We start from the raw sequence: 18,759 nt of genomic DNA, 5'->3' as shown, positions 1-18,759 counted from the left end.
TATTTACTGCTAGGTGAACAGGGGCCACACATTAAGAGGCTTTCCTATTTGCCTCGCCGCTTACCAGGACTCAAACTCGGCCCTCTCGATTGTGAGTCAAGCGTGCTAACTACTACACTACGCGGTGTGTGTATGTGTGTGTGTGTGTGTGTGTGTGTGTGTGTGTGTGTGTGTGTGTGTGTGTGTGTGTGTGTGTGTGTGTGTGTATGTGTGTGCGTGTGTGTGTGTGTGTGCGTGTGTGCATCAATGGATAAATATTTCAAAATGTAAAAGTGATATTCTTCTAACTAAAAGCAGAAGTTTTAACAAAACAGGAGTGATTTATGGATATATTTAAAAAAAAAAAAAAAAAAAAAAAAAATTTCCACTGCTATTAAAATTTTTTTTAGCAAAGTTAGCTTGACATAACATTTCTTATTTTACCTCACCTCCAACAGAGATGCATCCACTTCTTTGTTGTATTCAAGCATTTTGTGATGCACAAGTACAGGCTTCACCAAGTTAGCCTTGGCAGCTGACACTGAGTACTTTTCAACTATAACAGGCTGAAATGGATGGAATGAGATAATGAACGTGAAATTCACAGTCCATACAATTACAACACAAGGAACATGTATTCTCTCAAAGCTATGAATCAGAGCCTTTAAACTCTGATTATGTTTTTTTAAACTACTAAAAAAACTAACTTGGCCAACTTTTCCCTGATTTACTTTATATTGGAACAGCTAGCTGTTGTTGCTGAGCCACACTTGAATTTCATATCCTGGGTAAACAAAGCCTTAAAAGTATACTGGCATAAAACATTGGTTCCATAAATGGGAGAATATATTCAAGAGGAAAAGGTTCTTAGTTCCTTAGATTCTGTCCCTTTTGTCACCCTTTCCAGTGCACAGAAGCACATGAAGTCTAAATACAGTAATACTCTGCTTAACGAATGTTCGTCTAACGAATTTCCGGTTTAACGTACTATATAAAGTTAGATAAAAAAGTCCGCATAACGTACAACCACATCTGTTTTAGCAAATTTTCTGGATTTGAATTTGCTGGGTGAGGGACCGAACGCAGCAGCTTCGCTGTGATTGGCTGGCACCTCTCCTCTGTCTCTAGTGCTCCTGGTGCTGGTATTGGTTGCCTCTGTCTCACTCTCTTCCACTCTGCAGTACGAAGAGGTTGACCTGTATTTCTGCTCTGCTTAACATGTTACCCACGTTAGTGCAATATGCTAGACTCTGCCTCACCGCGGTGAACTTTGATCTGCTCCTGCACAAATTACAGTGAAAGAATTTGTACATAGCTCCTCTAACTTCCAATGACTCATATGACATCATAAAAGTAGTGGTATACCGGTGGCCCAATACGCTGTGAAACGTATATATAAATTGTTTTTAACCCATGTTGTATGTTGGGGACCAGCCCAGAACACATCCTCCCCATTTCCATTATTTCCTAAGAGAAAATTACGTCCGCTTAACGAACTTTTGCTCTATGAACAGCTTTGACACTCCCTATCCTGTTCAAGCGGAGTATTGCTGTATACGTGTTTTGTCACCATCATAAAACTGGAATGTAATTAATATTTGGTAAAACAGTTATAGTATAATTACCACTTTTCCAGTATTATGGACATACTCCAGTTTTGTGGCTACTTTTGTGGCAATGGAAGCTGGAGAGGGAAGGCCGACAGTAATTGCTCTATACGTCATGGCGGGCTGACTCATTGCCTTACATCTTCTGAGGCATTTCTGAATCTTCTCTGTTAGCTTTGAAGATGTGCTCAGAAGCATCAATCCACTGCTCCACCTGCCAAGGAAATGTTTTAATTACTCATAAGGAGTGGTATCAAAGAGTTCCCTATATATATATATATATATATATATATATATATATATATATATATATATATATATATATATATATATATATATATATATATATATATATATATATATATATATATATATATATATATATATATATAGGAATACTAGATTGTAGTTCAGTGTTACTATTTTGAAAAAGATGGATTGTAAGCTTAAGTACTGAGTAAATTCCTGTTCATAGACCTGATCATGAAATTTCTTTTATAGTATTTCATACATTACATAACACATCCTTTAAATAAAACATTGTCTGTAAAGCCTCGCTAACATTATTTACAAAGAACATGTGCACAGGAATAAAATAATGATTTAACATGACAACTCAGTAAAACGGATGGCATTAATCCTTGTTCTTGAAAACTTTTGTGTTCTGGAAATGCCAGAGAAAAAAAAATCAACTATGGTCCAAACCTCTCAGTAGATTTAACAATTTCTAGATGATCTGCAGCATATTGCTCTTTGAGAAATGGCAACACCTGACTCATGGCTGGGACGTGGGGCAGGGTAATGCCCATGTTAAGTGTTTCAACAGTAGTATGTGGTCCTGTGGCTTTAGATCGGTCTAATTTTGTCATACCAACACCATAGGGTTTGTTCAGTGCTATCAAGCCATCTGAGGAAAGAAAGTCAACATAATTAAGGGAAAGTCTAAGATATAAGTAAACAAAGCTCCAAGAAAATCTTGATTTGTATCAAAATGTCAGATGTTGCTTAATTACATAACACTTGGAAATTTTATAACAAAGTAAAAAGCAAAGCAAATAGGATTCAGTTTATGGTGCCGAGAACAAGAAGTGAAGGAAAATAAAGTTTGCCTGTGTTTACAACATTAACTTAACCCACATAAGATGAAGTCTGCATTGGAGTAAAATTGTAGTGGTGTGTGTGTGTGTGTGTGTGTGTGTGTGTGTGTGTGTGTGTGTGTGTGTGTGTGTGTGTGTGTGTCATATATATATATATATATATATATATATATATATATATATATATATATATATATATATATATATATACACAGTGGTACCTCGAGATATGAAAGCTTCTGTATACGAAAATTTCATTTAATGAAATGATATGCGAAGATTTTTTCGCTTCATATTACGAAAAATTACTCAGCATATGAAAGATACGAAACAAAACTCAAAATTCCCGCGTGCAGAAAATTTTAAAATTCGCCACTCAATTCGTCTTCTTGCACAGTTTAATGACGTTTGCCTTAGTCTTTTCAGGAACATATTGGATCATTATCTTCAAAAGGTTTCCTGGTCAAGATGGCCCCTGACCACAACAGCCCCTCATGACGGCCCTCCCTAACTGTCCCCCTTTTACCATGACGGCCTCATATGCTTACCCTAACAGCCCCATGTTTACCATGATGACCCCACACCAAATTTTGGGTTATTGTCCTCTTATTTCTTTCATTATGTTAACACGTTAACCGCGGATGGTAACTCAGCGTTCCTGAGATAGTGATTAAAAATTTTTTTTTGGATACAAAATTTTGCAACTTTGAAAAACAAGCTTTTTTGGGACGCCCTAGGAACCATAAGTTTTCAGTCAGGACCAAAAACTTTTTTGAGGTTGTGTAGATACTGAAGTGGGCTTTCAAGGTAAATATTAACTTTTTTCAATTTTCAGATTTTTCATAAATTTTTGAGGAGTGGCCAAATTCACCCCAGCTGGCAGGGGGAACAGTTCACCCAGGTCTATGCTAGTTTTGAAAATCATCTCTGCAAAACCTACCGTTATTGTAAACTTCAGTGTTCCTCAGATGTTCTGCAAGTTCCTGTGAGCTTTGCCATGGAAAAAGCCTGTTGTACACATGATTCTTGGAACTTTCTGTGGTATTCTGAAATGTTTTCATGGATTAATGAATGATAAAAGTATCATCAGTGATGACTGAAATTAGAGCTGTAAATTTAATTAAAATCAATAACTACTTCATTGATGATAAAATGAATAATCAATGCAGTTTAAGAACATATTTCTATAAATTTTCACAAAATCATCACAGCACTCAAACAATATATGTCCATCTTTGGGATATATGAATCAGATGAAAAATGCATACATTCTGTATCTAAATGTAATATTTAATGAAAATCTTACATTATACTTTGTAAAATAATTTTCATGAAAAGTTTGCAAATATTAATGGTAGAAATGTTATAACAGAGTGAGGTAACTTAAGTTGACTAGAAATGAACCTTTACATTACTAAAGAGTTGAGTCTGGGTGTGTAATCGTACAGGCAAGCATAAACTTAAAACCGGTGTGGGTTAGTGTTGGCGAGTTGCAATGCAATGGTGCTTTAAATCCAAAGAAATATGACAATTTATACAGTATTTGCTTGAGAACACCATTTTTAGGGAAAATCTATATTCTTATTAACACACAAACTCTGAAATAATGAATCATAATTGTGATCTTACCTGTATCAGTTTTTCTCTAATCAATTTCTCCTGTTTCTTCTCATAATAAGAAACATCTTTCTTCAGACTCTTGCTTCTCCTTTTCGAAGATTCTGTGTTCACTCTCCCTGCAGCAGTTGCCATGAACCGTAGGTTTGTACTCCAGTCATGGTTAAGCCACAAGGTTGTGACTTTTAGGCATCCAGACATCTTTCCTGAAATTATTTCAAACCAGCATTTTAAAAGAGATGTAATATATAGGTAATTAATAATTGAAGTGAGACCAATGGACTTCACTACAAATTGTACACCATTTCAGATTCAAGTGAGGGTAGCCAGTGCATTATTCCACAAGAAGTTTGTCATCCTTTGTGAAGTGTTTAAGGTCCCAACGACAAGGGTAAGCTTTGATTGGTAAACCTTGCCTCTCTGCAAGCTAAACCTGTTGTCTGCATTGATGCTGCTATCCAAATGAGGTTAGTTGGGCAATCAGAGCCTGGCAACAACTGGAACAGGATCTCTTCAACGTTGATTTCACAGAAGTGCTGATTCATGTTTACATTTTACTTATGCTGCTGCCAATTTGTTGTAAGTGTACAGTAATTTATCTAATTGCTGCAGTGTGTCACAGTTTCTGTTCACCTCCTGTCTCACATCCCACAGAGATGGGTACTGTCAACACAACTGTATCAGTCTCTCAGTTAATTCTCGAGACCAATGTTCCTTGGACATGTCTGACTGTTGATGGTGGGACACAAGAACCGACAGGTCTTGGGTCCTGCCGCACACTTTCAGTTCGTGCATCTGGTAGCACCTTCATGCCACACTCACTGCCCGACTGTAACAAGCTTCACACAAAGCCTCAATACTTCTCTGAACATTAAGGAAAACTTATTCAAAGCTTTGCCTGCTGTTTCTCTTTTTCTTACATCACATGGTGTGGTCGGGCCTAGAAAAGAGAGTATATGGAACCAGATATTGTGCACTGAGCAGTTAATATTATTACTTGATACTGAAGTATGTTGAGTAAAATATTCTACTTCTAAACTTATCAAGTAGCGGTAAAAACAAAAATAATAATGAACACTGCAAAAAAAAAAAAAAAAAAAAAGCATCTTAAGCAGAGACCGGGACCCCAGTTTTATACGAGTGCCACCTGACACAGACTAACCTAAAGCATGTTCATGTTACGACACCCATTGCCATATAAAGCAGGTCACTCACCCAAGAAACTAACCCTACCTATCACTGTTTAGCCTCGCCGATCAGGAGAAAACTGAGGAGCGGTGTCTCTGTGTGCAGTATAACACTACTATTTACACTACCTTGGAGTTTGTATTGATACCCTTGGATATTCACTTCGTGCTTGTAAACTTTGATGTTCCTTTTCTTAAAGATATTTGATAGTTTTTAATGCAGAGATAGCATGTGCAGGCCATGTGTGTGTTTGTGTATGTTTAATGTTTATATGGTGTGGATGAAGATTGGAGCCATCGCTTTTGCAACGGCACGGCTCCAAATAGGAATCTTATTGATGCTATTCATTGTTCACACATGGCTGTTGCAAAGGCGCGGATGAATTTTCATTAAGATATAAATTTATTGAGAAGTAAATGTGGCAGAAGCAAGATACCCCATAATATAAAACTCGTTGTTATTTAACCACAAATATTATTGAAGGCCACAGAGATGACTAGCTGATTTTTCAAGATTGTTGATTTTCCTAATATGAAAATCATGTTGATCTGTCATTAAAACCATAAAAAAAAGCATCTTAAAAAGTCCCTGCAATTTCAACTCCAGTCTTTAATCCAGTGGAGGTGTGCAGAAGTTTGTTTATTGTATCGAATCTTCTTCCAGAATCCTCCATGTGTGGCAGCGGAAGAAGAGAAGTCGAGGTGTGGAGGTATCGTGGCAGGACGCTGGAGGAGTGAAGGTAAGAGTCTGATAATGGAATGAATGTTATTAAGTACGTGGAATCAATGCGAACCTCGTGAGATTGTGACCAATAGGCGACTTGTGAAACTGCCTCTGTCGCCAGATGGCATCACGTGTCTAAGCGCCACAGAGCAAATTTCTCTGAAAAAAAAAACTTAATTACCATAAATGCTCTGCGTTCTTTCTTGGAAAATTATAAATACATATCAATACAAAAACTGTTACTGCTTGTATAAAAAAAATGTAGTCGATATGTATCTTTATCTAAACAAATCGAAAATAATGACGATATATAGTAGTTGAGAACTCGAGTAAATATAATTGTCCTTATTTGAACGTATTGCAGATTTAAGCAGGAAAAGGCGTCGAAGAAAAAAAAATCTGCTTGCATTTCTGCGTGTTCTGAGTAACTGCATTGGGTGTGTCCATGTCTCTTTTGAAAAAAGAAAAAAAAAAATCGAGAAATAGTTTGAGGAGCGTGGCTTAAGAATTCAGGATGGTACAATGCACGTTGTTTACTAAGCTGAAGATTTTTTCCAGTTGTTAAAGGCTGCGACGATCTTGTATGATCCTACGGGCCCGAGAGATGCCTGCGGTGTTCTCACAAGTGTTGCAGTTGCTTGGGCAGTGGAGGTGAGCGGTGAATCTTGTGTGACCATGGCGGAGAAGGTGTTTTCCCGCCGACGGCATCAACAAAGTGACTTGTAGTGTCACGTCCTGACATTGGGACGTTCTGCTGTGAGTTGCTAAGTGACATTCAGGGCCGTACCAAGAGTCGCGAAGGCCAAGGCAAGGCAAAGCCTTCGCCCTTACCTTCAATCCGTACCAAGGCCTGCCGCTAGCTTGAGTTGGTAACAGTTATTTCGGTATTGGTATGACTGTAATCCGGATTTGAGCTCCACGAACGACAACAAAACCACAGTGCGCGTTACAAGAATGGAAGGAAGAAGCTGTTACCGGGCCTCGCCACTCACGCACGAACAGAGAATAATGAATCTTTAAGTACTGATGACGAGGTCGCTGTGCGACTGATAAAGGATAACCTAGATGGGCCCTGGTGGCCCTTTGTTATCCTATTATTTATGTTATGTTATGTTATGATTCGCAATCTTGTAAAAGAGAATAAAGACTTGCAAGACCACTCAACAAACCCAGCTAGCCTTCACAAGAAAAAAAAAAAAAAATAGCTTGGGAGGCGATCACCAAGTCATTCAATGCCATTAACTTTTTTTAAAAGATATAAATAGCTTGGGAGGTGATCACCAAGTCATTCAATGCCATTAACTTTTTTAAAGATATTTATAGCTAAATAAAAATCCAAGATTTTAGCATCAGCTGGTGCTTAGAGAGAAACTGACTGTGAAAAAGAGGCAGGCTCAGGTAGTGAGTAACAAGCCCACATGTGATCAGAGTTATTGAATATGTGTACTCAAGCATTCCTTATTGAAAACCTGGCTTGCCACACACTTCAATAATTTTTCTTTTCAAGTTTTGTATATGTATAGCAGTTCTGAATGTTTATTGTTGTTGCTCAATTTCACTATGTATTTATAACAGGTTTATTCAACAACTTTACAGACTGCAGTGTTTTCATAATTTCCAGAATTCTTAACTTTCTTTTTTTTCTGTATCCTTCCATTATCCCTAAAGTGGTAATTTATCATGTGTTTGGAAATCACTGTCTTACAAAATCCATATCAAGAAGCAGTGGTAGTTCATTACAAGAGTTGAGAAATTTGTATTCTTTGGGATCTGCTAGACCACAATTTGTATGCATATCATTAAAAATTCCATAGTTAACACATTAGTATAGTCAATCATGAATTACATTAATCATGGCCTGAAATAGTTTGGATACAGGACTATACATCTTGAGAACTACCTACAATACTGTCAGTATACCTATACTTAAATCCTTGCACATCACACCCAACTCAGTGAAAAGTTATCTGTTGACTTAGCTTTAACATTATTGCACTCAATGCTTATGTCACTCACTGTCTTTGTTGAGAGAGAGAGAGAGAGAGAGAGAGAGAGAGAGAGAGAGAGAGAGAGAGAGAGAGAGATTTGATAAGAAGTCCTGGGTTAGTGTGAAGTGGGGTGCTTGTGAAATTCTCTGTCTACATCCCTACATACATCTTTGTGGTTTTGTTTTAAACCTGCTTATACAGGCTAGTATTTACCTTGTGACTGGCTTTTCTTTGCATACTTTGACAGCCTTCTGTCTGTTGGCAGTTCACCTGTCACTTCCTATTCTCCATTAACCCATGCACATATTTGGTCTTTAATAGGCTTGGATGATGAGCTCACTAAAGAAAATATTTATTACCATGAAATAAACAGTGTAACTTTCCTGACAAACGAAAACAAGCTTCATAAAACAGCTAGGTGGCGAGCTTTCTGGATCCACTGCGTTCTTCCACCTCGCGATTTTAAGGCGATCCTTCACTATTATAAAAAGAATAGTAACTTAAGTGGAAACATAACTATCGGTTTTCTGAGATTGAAAATATTACTTGATGTTGATTTTAGTTCATACTATTCGTTGGTCACTCCAGCTTACGAAAATTATAAAATATTTCTTCGAAGGTCATGTGGAAGACACAGGGGCACCCATGCCTTCCCTTCGACCTTCTCTCTGCTCTTCGTTCCAATAACGACAGCGACTCTTGGTACCACATTACCTTCCCTTCTACCCTCGACCTTAAACCTTCGTGACTCTTGGTACGGGCATCAATTTCTTGGCATTTTTTTTTTTTTTAAAGACATGGACGCACCCAATGCAATTACTCAGGACACGCAGAAATGCAAGCATTTTTTTTTCTTCGACGCCTTTTCCTGCTTAAATCTGCATTGCTTTCATATAAGGACAATTATTTTTACTCGAGTTTTCAACTATATATCGTCAATTTCTTCGTTTTCTTTAGATAAAGATACATATCGACGACATTTTTTGTACAAGCAGTAACATTTTCTGTATTGATTTGTATTTATAGTTTTCCAAGAAAGAACGCAGAGCATTTATGGTAATTAAGTTATTTTTTTCAGAGAAATTCGCTCTGTGGCGCTTAGACACGTGATGCCATCTGGCGACACAGCTTCACAAGTCGCCTATTAGATTGGATACGTAAGACGATTAAGTTAAGAAAAGGTTTGTCTTGGGGTGACTAGGTTAGCTATGGTTTCAGAAGTGGTCTTAACAACAAAAAACTAAAACACTAGTAGGCTGTTTCACTCATTAATTTTTTTTTTTATTTTTTTTTTTACGGTAAGGCCTATAGCGCCTGTAGGCTCACTTGGAGAGTGTGGAGTGTTCAGCTTCCGTCCATTAGTGGCGTAGGCAATTTTATTTATAGTGGTACCCATATTTTAGGGCCCATATCACCACCCAAGCTCATCTTGAGTGTAACCACCTAGAACCTGGGTATCATGGTGACATGTAGGTAACTTTGAACCACTCGACAAATGGCAAAGTGTTTTAAAGCTGTACGTGGTGGGATTCGAACCTACGCATGGACGTCTGCCCGATCCCACGCTCACCACACTGCGGCACCGCCTCCCTATGATTAGGTTAGGTTAACTGTTACGACTGACCAGGTTGTGATTCTGCTAACTGATGTGTTGAAGAAGTTTAACAGATGTGATTAGGTTGGGCAGATGGTAACACTGAATAGGTGACGTAGCTGCACTAGTCAGGTGAGAGATGAATAAGCTAACAAGGTGAGGAGTTATTTGCACTTCCAGGTGGTGTGGTGATTTAATCTTGTCTGCAGGTAATGTATTAAACTTGTCAGGAGAGATTATGCAAGGATTGGTTTATATTTGCTAGTACTTATCTAAATTATTTCAGATATGTTTTTATATTTGCTTATTTATGTATTTTCATTTTTTTAAAATTCTTTTGAAGAAAAAAAAATTCTTTTGAACACACACACACACACACGTACTATAAGTATGGAGACAGACAGCACGAGCATGGCTTTCTTCACACACACACACGTACTATAAGTATGGAACAGAAAGAAAAGGAAGAGAGAAGATACGAAGAAGGAAGACGGAAGACACGAAATAGAAGAGACGACGACGACGACGAAGAAGAAGAAGAAAGAAGAAGAAGAAAGCCTCACACCTGGCATTCCTCGACAAGGTACAGCGGAGAGCGGAGCGAATAATCTGGGACGGTCAGCTGGAGCAGGTGCCCAGCCTGCACTCTCTTCAACACCGCCGCGACGTGGCAGGCCTCACGGTGCTCTATAAAGCACAGGAGTGCGTCCCACACCTCTTGCCGCTCCGACAGCAATACAGACGTCCTGAGCTGTCAACCAGAGCGGTGACGGTCGCACCCGTGGCTCTAGCTGTGCCACGCTCCAACACATCCCACCACCAAAGGCAATTCGTGCAGACGTACGTGCGGTGGTGGAATAGGTTTCTGGCCTCGGACATGTGCCCGGATGACTCTTGTGTTGCTGAGTGGAGTGTCCAGAAATTTAAGGTGTTGGTGCATCAGTGGCTCAGTGAAGAGACAGTGACAGTGACACGCTACATGTGAACCTTATTATTTTTTTTTTTTTGTCTTCTTTGTCCTTAGTGTGTAAGTGTTCTTGTATTTTAGAGTTTATTTCAATGTTACAAATATTTCTAGGGTTAGGAGTACTCACCATACTCCCTTTAACCTGTAAAAAACTCCCTAACTTGTAACAACCTGTATCAATAAAAAAAAAGAAAAAAAAGAAGAAAGAAGAAAGAAGAAGGAAGAAGAAGAAGAAGAAGAAGAAGAAAAGAAAGAAGAAGAAGAAAGAAGAAGAAAGAAGAAAGAAGAAGAAAGAAGAAAGAAGAAAGAAGAAGAAAGAAGAAAGAAGAAGGAAGAAGGAAGAAGGAAGAAAGAAGAAGAAGAAAGAAGAAAGAAGAAGAAGAAACAAGAAGAAACAAGAAGAAAGAAAGAAGAAGAAAGAAGAAGAAGAAGAAGAAAGAAGAAGAAGAAGAAAGAAGAAGAAAGAAGAAGAAGAAAGAAGAAAGAAGAAGAAAGAAGAAGAAAAGAAAGAAGAAAGAAGAAGAAAGAAGAAGAAAGAAGAAAGAAGAAGAAAGAAGAAAGAAGAAGAAAGAAGAAAGAAGAAGAAGAAGAAAGAAGAAGAAAGAAGAAAAGAAGAAGAAGAAGAAAGAAGAAGAAGAAAGAAGAAAGAAGAAGAAGAAAGAAGAAGAAGAAGAAGAAAGAAGAAAGAAGAAGAAGAAGAAGAAAGAAGAAGAAGAAAGAAGAAAGAAGAAGAAGAAGAAGAAGAAGAAGAAGAAGAAGAAGAAGAAGAAGAAGAAAGAAGAAGAAAGAAGAAGAAGAAGAAGAAAGAAGAAGAAAGAAGAAGAAGAAGAAAGAAGAAAGAAGAAGGAAGAAGAAAAAAAGAAGAAGAAAAAAAGAAGAAGGAAGAAGAAGAAAAAAAAGAAGAAAAAGAAGAAGGAAGAAGAAGAAGGAAGAAGAAGAAGGAAGAAGAAGAAGAAGGAAGAAGAAGAAGGAAGAAGAAGAAGAAGGAAGAAGGAAGAAGAAGAAGAAGAAGAAGGAAGAAGAAGGAAGAAAGAAGAAGGAAGAAGGAAGAAGAAGAAGAAGAAGGAAGAAAGAAGAAGGAAGAAAGAAGAAGGAAGAAGAAGAAGGAAGAAGGAAGAAGAAGAAGAAGAAAGAAGAAGGAAGAAGAAGAAGGAAGAAAGAAGAAGGAAGAAAGAAGAAGGAAGAAAGAAGAAGGAAGAAGAAGAAGGAAGAAGAAGAAGGAAGAAGAAGAAGGAAGAAGGAAGAAGAAGAAGAAGAAGAAGAAGAAGAAGAAGAAGAAGAAGAAAAGAAGAAGGAAGAAGAAAAAAAGAAGAAGGAAGAAGAAGAAAAAAGAAGAAGGAAGAAGAAGAAAAAAGAAGAAAAAGAAGGAAGAAGAAGAAAAAGAAGAAGGAAAGAAGAAGGAGGAAGAAGAAGAAGAAGAAGAAAGAAGAAGAAGGAAGAAGAAGAAGAAGAAAGAAGAAGAAGAAGAAGAAGAAGAAGAAAGAAGAAGAAGGAAGAAGAAGAAGAAGAAAGAAGAAGAAGGAAGAAGAAGAAGAAGAAAGAAGAAGAAGGAAGAAGAAAGAAGAAGAAGAAGAAAAAGAAGAAGAAGGAAGAAGAAGAAGAAGAAGAAGAAGAAGGAAGAAGAAGAAGAAAAAGAAGAAGAAGGAAGAAGAAGGAAGAAGAAGAAGAAAAAGAAGAAGAAGGAAGAAGAAGAAGAAGGAAGAAGAAGAAGAAAAAGAAGAAGGAAGAAGAAGAAGAAAAAGAAGAAGGAAGAAGAAGAAGAAAAGAAGAAGAAGAAGAAGAAGAAAAAAGAAGAAGAAGAAGAAGAAGAAAGAAGAAGGAAGAAGAAGAAGAAAAAGAAGAAGGAAGAAGAAGAAGAAAAAGAAGAAGGAAGAAGAAGAAGAAAGAAGAAGGAAGAAGAAGAAGAAAAAAGAAGAAGAAGAAAGAAGAAGAAGAAGAAGAAGAAGAAGAAGAAGAAGGAAGAAAAAAAGAAGAAGAAGAAGGAAGAAGAAGGAAGAAAAAGAAGAAGAAGAAGGAAGAAGAAGGAAGAAAAAGAAGAAGAAGAAGAAGAAGAAGAAGGAAGAAAAAAGAAGAAAGAAGAAGAAGAAGGAAGAAAAGAAGAAAGAAGAAGAAGAAGAAGAAAGAAGAAGAAGAAAGAAGAAGAAGAAGAAAGAAGAAGAAGAAGAAGGAAGAAGAAGGAAGAAGAAGAAGAAAGAAGAAGAAGAAGAAGGAAGAAGAAGGAAGAAGAAGAAGAAAGAAGAAGAAGAAGAAGAAGAAGAAGAAGAAAGAAGAAGAAGAAGAAGGAAGAAGAAGAAGGAAGAAGAAGAAAGAAGAAGAAGAAGAAGGAAGAAGAAGGAAGAAGAAGAAGAAAGAAGAAGAAGAAGAAGGAAGAAGAAGAAAGAAGAAGAAGAAGAAGAAGAAGAAGAAGAAGAAAGAAGAAGAAGAAGAAGAAGAAGAAGAAGAAGAAGAAGAAGAAGAAGAAGAAGAAGAAGAAGAAGAAGAAGAAGAAGAAGAAGAAGAAGAAGAAGAAGAAGAAAGAAGAAGAAGGAAGAAGAAGAAAGAAGAAGAAGGAAGAAGAAGAAAGAAGAAGAAGAAGAAGAAGGAAGAAGAAGAAAGAAGAAGAAGAAGAAGAAGAAGAAGAAGAAGAAGAAGAAGAAGAAGAAGAAGAAGAAGAAGAAGAAGAAGGAAGAAGAAGAAAGAAGAAGAAGAAGAAGGAAGAAGAAGAAAGAAGAAGAAGAAGAAGGAAGAAGAAGAAAGAAGAAGAAGAAGAAGAAGAAGAAGAAAGAAGAAGAAGAAGAAGAAGGAAGAAGAAGAAAGAAGAAGAAGGAAGAAGAAGAAAGAAGAAGAAGGAAGAAGAAGAAAGAAGAAGAAGGAAGAAGAAGAAAGAAGAAGAAGAAGAAGGAAGAAGAAGAAGAAAGAAGAAGAAGAAGAAGAAAGAAGAAGGAAGAAGAAGAAAGAAGAAGAAGAAGAAGGAAGAAGAAGAAAGAAGAAGAAGAAGAAGAAGAAAGAAGAAGAAGAAGAAGGAAGAAGAAGAAAGAAGAAGAAGAAGAAGAAGAAAGAAGAAGAAGAAGAAGAAGGAAGAAGAAGAAGAAGAAGAAGGAAGAAGAAGAAAGAAGAAGAAGGAAGAAGAAGAAAGAAGAAGAAGGAAGAAGAAGAAAGAAGAAGAAGGAAGAAGAAGAAAGAAGAAGAAGAAGAAGAAGGAAGAAGAAGAAGAAGAAGAAGAAGAAGAAGAAGAAGAAGAAGAAGAAGAAAGAAGAAGAAGAAGAAGAAAGAAGAAGAAGAAGAAGAAAGAAGAAGAAGAAGAAGAAAGAAGAAGAAGAAGAAGAAGAAAGAAGAAGAAGAAGAAAGAAGAAGAAGAAGAAAGAAGAAGAAGAAGAAGAAAGAAGAAGAAGAAGAAAGAAGAAGAAGAAGAAGAAGAAGAAGAAGAAGAAAGAAGAAGAAGAAGAAGAAGAAAGAAGAAGAAGAAGAAGAAGAAAGAAGAAGAAGAAAGAAGAAGAAGAAAGAAGAAGAAGAAGAAGAAGAAGAAGAAGAAGAAGAAGAAGAAGAAGAAGGAAGAAGAAGAAGAAGAAGGAAGAAGAAGAAGAAGAAGGAAGAAGAAGAAGAAGAAGAAGAAGAAGAAGGAAGAAGAAAGAAGAAGAAGAAGGAAGAAGAAAGAAGAAGAAGAAGGAAGAAGAAAGAAGAAGAAGAAGGAAGAAGAAAGAAGAAGAAGAAGGAAGAAGAAAGAAGAAGAAGAAGGAAGAAGAAAGAAGAAGAAGAAGAAAGAAGAAGAAGAAGGAAGAAGAAAGAAGAAGAAGAAGGAAGAAGAAGAAGAAGGAAGAAGGAAGAAGAAGAAGAAGAAGGAAGAAGAAGGAGAAGAAGGAAGAAGAAGAAGAAGAAGAAGAAGAAGAAGAAGAAGAAGGAAGAAGAAGAAAGAAGAAAGAAGAAAGAAGAAGAAGAAAGAAGAAAGAAGAAGAAAGAAGAAAGAAGAAGGAAGAAGAAAGAAGAAGAAGAAGAAGAAGAAGAAGAAGAAGAAGAAGAAGAAGAAGAAGAAGAAGAAGAAGAAGGAAGAAGAAGAATAAGGAAGAAGGAGAAAGAAGAAGAATAAGGAAGAAGGAGAAAGAAGAAGAAGAAGAAGAAGGAAGAAGAAGAAGAAGGAAGAAGAAGAAGAAGGAAGAAGAAGGAAGAAGAAGAAGAAGGAAGAAGGAAGAAGAAGAAAGAAGAAAGAAGAAGAAAAAGAAGAAGAAAGAAGAAGAAAAAGAAGAAAGAAGAAGAAAAAAGAAAGAAGAAAGAAGAAGAAAGAAGAAGAAAGAAGAAGAAGAAGAAGAAGAAGAAGAAGAAGAAGAAGAAAGAAGAAGAAGAAGAAAGAAGAAGAAGAAGAAAGAAGAAAAGAAGAAGAAAGAAGAAGAAGAAGAGACGAAGAAGAAGAAAGAAGAAGAAGAGACGCTTCTTCTTCTAAGAAGAAGAAGAAAGAAGAAGAAACGAAGAAGAAGAAGAAAGAAGAAGAAGAAGAGACGCTTCTTCTAAGAAGAAGAAGAAAGAAGAAGAAGAAGAGACGAAGAAGAAGAAGAAACGAAGAAGAAGAAGAGACGAAGAAGAAGAAGAGACGAAGAAGAAGAAGAAGAAGAGAAGAAGAAGAAGAGACGAAGAAGAAGAAGAAACGAAGAAGAAGAAGAGACGAAGAAGAAGAAGAGACGAAGAAGAAGAAGAAGAAGAGAAGAAGAAGAAGAGACGAAGAAGAAGAAGAGACGAAGAAGAAGAAGAAGAGACGAAGAAGAAGAAGAGACGAAGAAGAAGAAAGAAGAAGAAGAAGAAGAAAGAAGAAGAAGATGAAAAAAGAAGAAAAAAGAAGAAAAAAGAAGGAAGAAGAAGAAAAAAGAAGGAAGAAGAAAAAAGAAGGAAGAAGAAGAAAAAAAGAAGGAAGAAGAAGAAAAAGAAGAAGGAAGAAGAAAGAAGAAGAAAAAGAAGAAGAAGGAAGAAGAAGGAAGAAGAAAGAAGAAGAAAAGAAGAAGAAGGAAGAAGAAGAAAGAAGAAGGAAGAAGGAAGAGGAAGAAGGAAGAAGAAGAAGAAGAAAGAAGAAGGAAGAAGGAAGAGGAAGAAGGAAGAAGAAGAAGGAAGGAAGAAGAAAAAGAAGAAGGAAGGAAGAAGAAAAAGAAGAAGGAAGAAGAAGAAGAAGAAGAAAGAAGAGGAAGAAAGAAGAAGAAGAAAGAAGAGGAAGAAAGAAGAAGAAGAAAGAAGAGGAAGGAAGAAGAAGAAAGAAGAGGAAGGAAGAAGAAGAAGAAAGAAAAGGAAGGAAGAAGAAGAAGAAGAAGAAGAAGAAGAAAGAAAAGGAAGAAAGAAGAAGAAGAAAGAAGAAAAAGAGGAAGGAAGAAGAAGAAGAAAGAAGAAAAAGAAGAAGGAAGAAGAAGAAGGAAGAAGAAGAAGGAAGAAAGAAGAGGAAGAAAGAAGAAGAAGAAGAAGAAAGAAGAAGAAAGAAGAAGAAAGAAGAAGAAGAAGAAGAAGAAGAAAGAAGAAGAAGAAAGAAGAGGAAGAAGAAGAAGAAAGAAGAGGAAGAAGAAGAAGAAAGAAGAGGAAGAAGAAGAAGAAAGAAGAGGAAGAAGAAGAAGAAAGAAGAGGAAGAAGAAGAAGAAAGAAGAGGAAGAAGAAGAAGAAAGAAGAGGAAGAAGAAGAAGAAAGAAGAGGAAGAAGAAGAAGAAAGAAGAGGAAGAAGAAGAAGAAAGAAGAAGAAGAAAAGAAGAAGAAAGAAGAGGAAGAAGAAGAAGAAAGAAGAGAAAGAAAAGAAGAAAGAAGAAGAAGAAAGAAGAGGAAGAAGAAGAAGAAAGAAGAGAAAGAAAAGAAGAAAGAAGAGGAAGAAAGAAGAAGAAGAAAGAAGAAGAGACGAAGAAGAAGAGACGAAGAGGAAGAAAGAAGAAGAAGAGACGAAGAAGAGGAGACGAAGAAGAGGAGACGAAGAAGAAGAGACGAAGAAGAAAGAAGAAGAGACGAAGAAGAAGAAAGAAGGAGACGAAGAAGAAGAGACGAAGAAGAAAGAAGAAGAGACGAAGAAGAAGAAAGAAGGAGACGAAGAAGAAGAAAGAAGGAAACGAAGAAGAAAGACGAAGAAGAAGAAAGAAGTAGACGAAGAAGAAGAAAGAAGAAAGACCCACCCTTCCCTGATTCCCCTCCCACCCTTCCCTCCTCGTCCTCCTTCCCTTCCCTCTAACCCCTCCTACCCCACCCGCCCTTCCCTCCTGCCCTCCCACCTCCCTCCTCCTCCTCCCTACCACCTCCCTCCTCCTCCCTCCTCCTCCTCCTCCTCCTCCTCCTCCTCCTCCTCCTCCTCCTCCTCCTCCTCCTCCTTTCCTCCTCCTCCTCCTCCTCCTCCTCCTCCTCCTCCTCCTCCTTTCCTCCTCCTCCTCCTCCTCCTCCTCCTCCTCCTCCTCCTCCTCCTCCTCCTCCTCCTCCTCCTCCTCCTCCTCCTTTCCTCCTCCTTTCCTCCTCCTCCTCCTCCTCCTCCTCCTCCTCCTCCTCCTCCTCCTCCTCCTCCTCCTCCTCCTCCTCCTCCTTTTCTTCCTTCTCCTTCTCCTTCTCCTTTTCTTCTTCTCCTCCTTTCTTCCTTTTCTTCTCCTTCCTTGTTCTTTTCTTCTCCTTCTCCTTGTTCTTTTTCTTCTCCTCCTCCTCCTCCTCCTCCTCCCTTTCCCTCCTCCTCCTCCTCCTCCTCCTCCTCCCCTACTCCTTTCCTCCCACCTCCCTCCTCCTTTCCTCCCCACCCTCCCTCCTCCTCCATCCTTCTCTCCTCCCCCTCCTCTCATCGGATATTTGTTCTTACACTAATAATGTAGATACAATACAGAAAAATAGTATCTGGTTGGTATCGTCTTGCACTATTTGAATAATCTCTACTATGAATAGAAATATGTAACTATTTGAGTAATATCTATGAATAAACAAGTTTTCTGGTGGTAACAATTCATGCCCTAGAGGTGAAAAAATCCAGGTTTTATCCCATAAAACACTAGATTCCTCCTGTATGTGCACAAGTAGTATGAGTCACGAGTCACTAGGATACACATGCAAGGTAATCTATGTGCAAGCTTCACCTTTAACTTATTCTATTTTTGGAACTCAAACCTGGCTTAAAAAAAAAAAAAAAAAAACAACTTTCAGGGCATGAATTCTTACCACCAAACATTTATTCCGCATTCACACAAACACAAAAAAATGATACAGCAATGCATCCTAGTCTAGACATTACACTGGATTGAAGTGGCAGTTGATGTGCTGTGGCCTCTGACTTTTGAGATATTTATTGCAGCAGCGACATCAGGCAGGAAGAACACCGTTCACTGTCTGTAGACACCTTGCATTTGGCTCTACCTGACATCAAGCACACCAGCTTTGATTACAGATATGATGGTAGCAGTGGCGCCAGGCATGTAGCACACACATCATTTCGCACTTCCTGACGTCAGACCCTGCACTGGGCGAGGCACAAAAAGTCTTGCTTGCAGACAGGATGTCGGCCGAGAAACCTCTGCAAAACAGTAATGCAACTGAAGGCAAACTTGGAATATCACTAACACAGTACACAAACTTTTCTTTTTCCTAAAATTTTCACAAACTTTTTTCTTGCTTCCTAGCACCATGCGCGGGCCCACGCATGCACGCACACACTTTATCATTCATTATACTTTCAACAATAAATATTCTGATTACATATACATTTCCAGTTGAGAATGAGTGAGTCACGGAAGTTTTCCAAGATGTCTTTACTTGGTCTTCACTCTGTCACCTGCGGGGCAAACACACACGAAGAGCGTTCCATGTAAGTGTGGGAGTCAGGGAAGATGGTAGATAGTAGTAAAAGATTTATCCTAAGGTAGGGCAAGATGGATAGGCAATGTGTGTGTGTGTGTGTGTGTGTGTGTGTGTGTGTGTGTGTGTGTGTGTGTGTGTGTGTGTGTGTATATATATTTTTTTCTTTTCTCTATTTTGTAGAAGGGTTTTGAAGAAAAAAAAAAAATCTTACTGGTAGTGATTCAATAGTATAAATTTCCTATTCTTG

At 37.7% G+C, this 18,759-nt stretch overlaps 1 protein-coding gene and 1 long non-coding RNA gene across 7 annotated transcripts in view; one reads left to right on the top strand and one right to left on the bottom strand.

Annotated features, from left to right (window-relative positions):
* Positions 1–7,211, top strand: part of LOC123517523 — a 15,020-nt gene extending 7,809 nt beyond the window's left edge. Inside the window, exons 3-5 of one of the 2 annotated variants that reach the window (XR_006678486.1) lie at positions 4,611–4,691; positions 6,152–6,227; positions 6,770–7,211. This is a non-coding gene — a long non-coding RNA (uncharacterized LOC123517523). Of the gene's footprint in view, positions 1–4,610; positions 5,381–6,151; positions 6,228–6,769 lie in introns of those variants that run through there. The other variant, XR_006678485.1, reaches the window with a different exon arrangement.
* Positions 1–18,228, bottom strand: part of LOC123517522 (mitochondrial mRNA pseudouridine synthase RPUSD3-like) — a 20,350-nt gene extending 2,122 nt beyond the window's left edge. The window contains exons 1-6 of one of the 5 annotated variants that reach the window (XM_045277660.1): positions 17,950–18,228; positions 4,313–4,506; positions 3,624–3,729; positions 2,292–2,493; positions 1,605–1,800; positions 429–545 (exon numbers count right to left, since the gene is read on the bottom strand). In XM_045277660.1, coding sequence (XP_045133595.1) covers positions 429–545; positions 1,605–1,800; positions 2,292–2,493; positions 3,624–3,729; positions 4,313–4,501 — 810 coding nt within the window. In that variant the 5' untranslated portion in view covers positions 4,502–4,506; positions 17,950–18,228. Of the gene's footprint in view, positions 1–428; positions 546–1,604; positions 1,801–2,291; positions 2,494–3,623; positions 3,730–4,312; positions 4,507–5,515; positions 5,809–17,949 lie in introns of those variants that run through there. The other 4 variants (XM_045277658.1, XM_045277659.1, XM_045277661.1 and 1 more) reach the window with 4 other exon arrangements.
* Between the last annotated feature and the right edge of the window lie 531 nt (positions 18,229–18,759).

This window comes from Portunus trituberculatus, chromosome 42, assembly GCF_017591435.1.
Source record: "Portunus trituberculatus isolate SZX2019 chromosome 42, ASM1759143v1, whole genome shotgun sequence".
Lineage (NCBI taxonomy): Eukaryota > Metazoa > Arthropoda > Malacostraca > Decapoda > Portunidae > Portunus > Portunus trituberculatus.
Note: the sequence above shows the minus strand (reverse complement) of the source record. Positions and strands in the feature narration are given on the sequence as shown.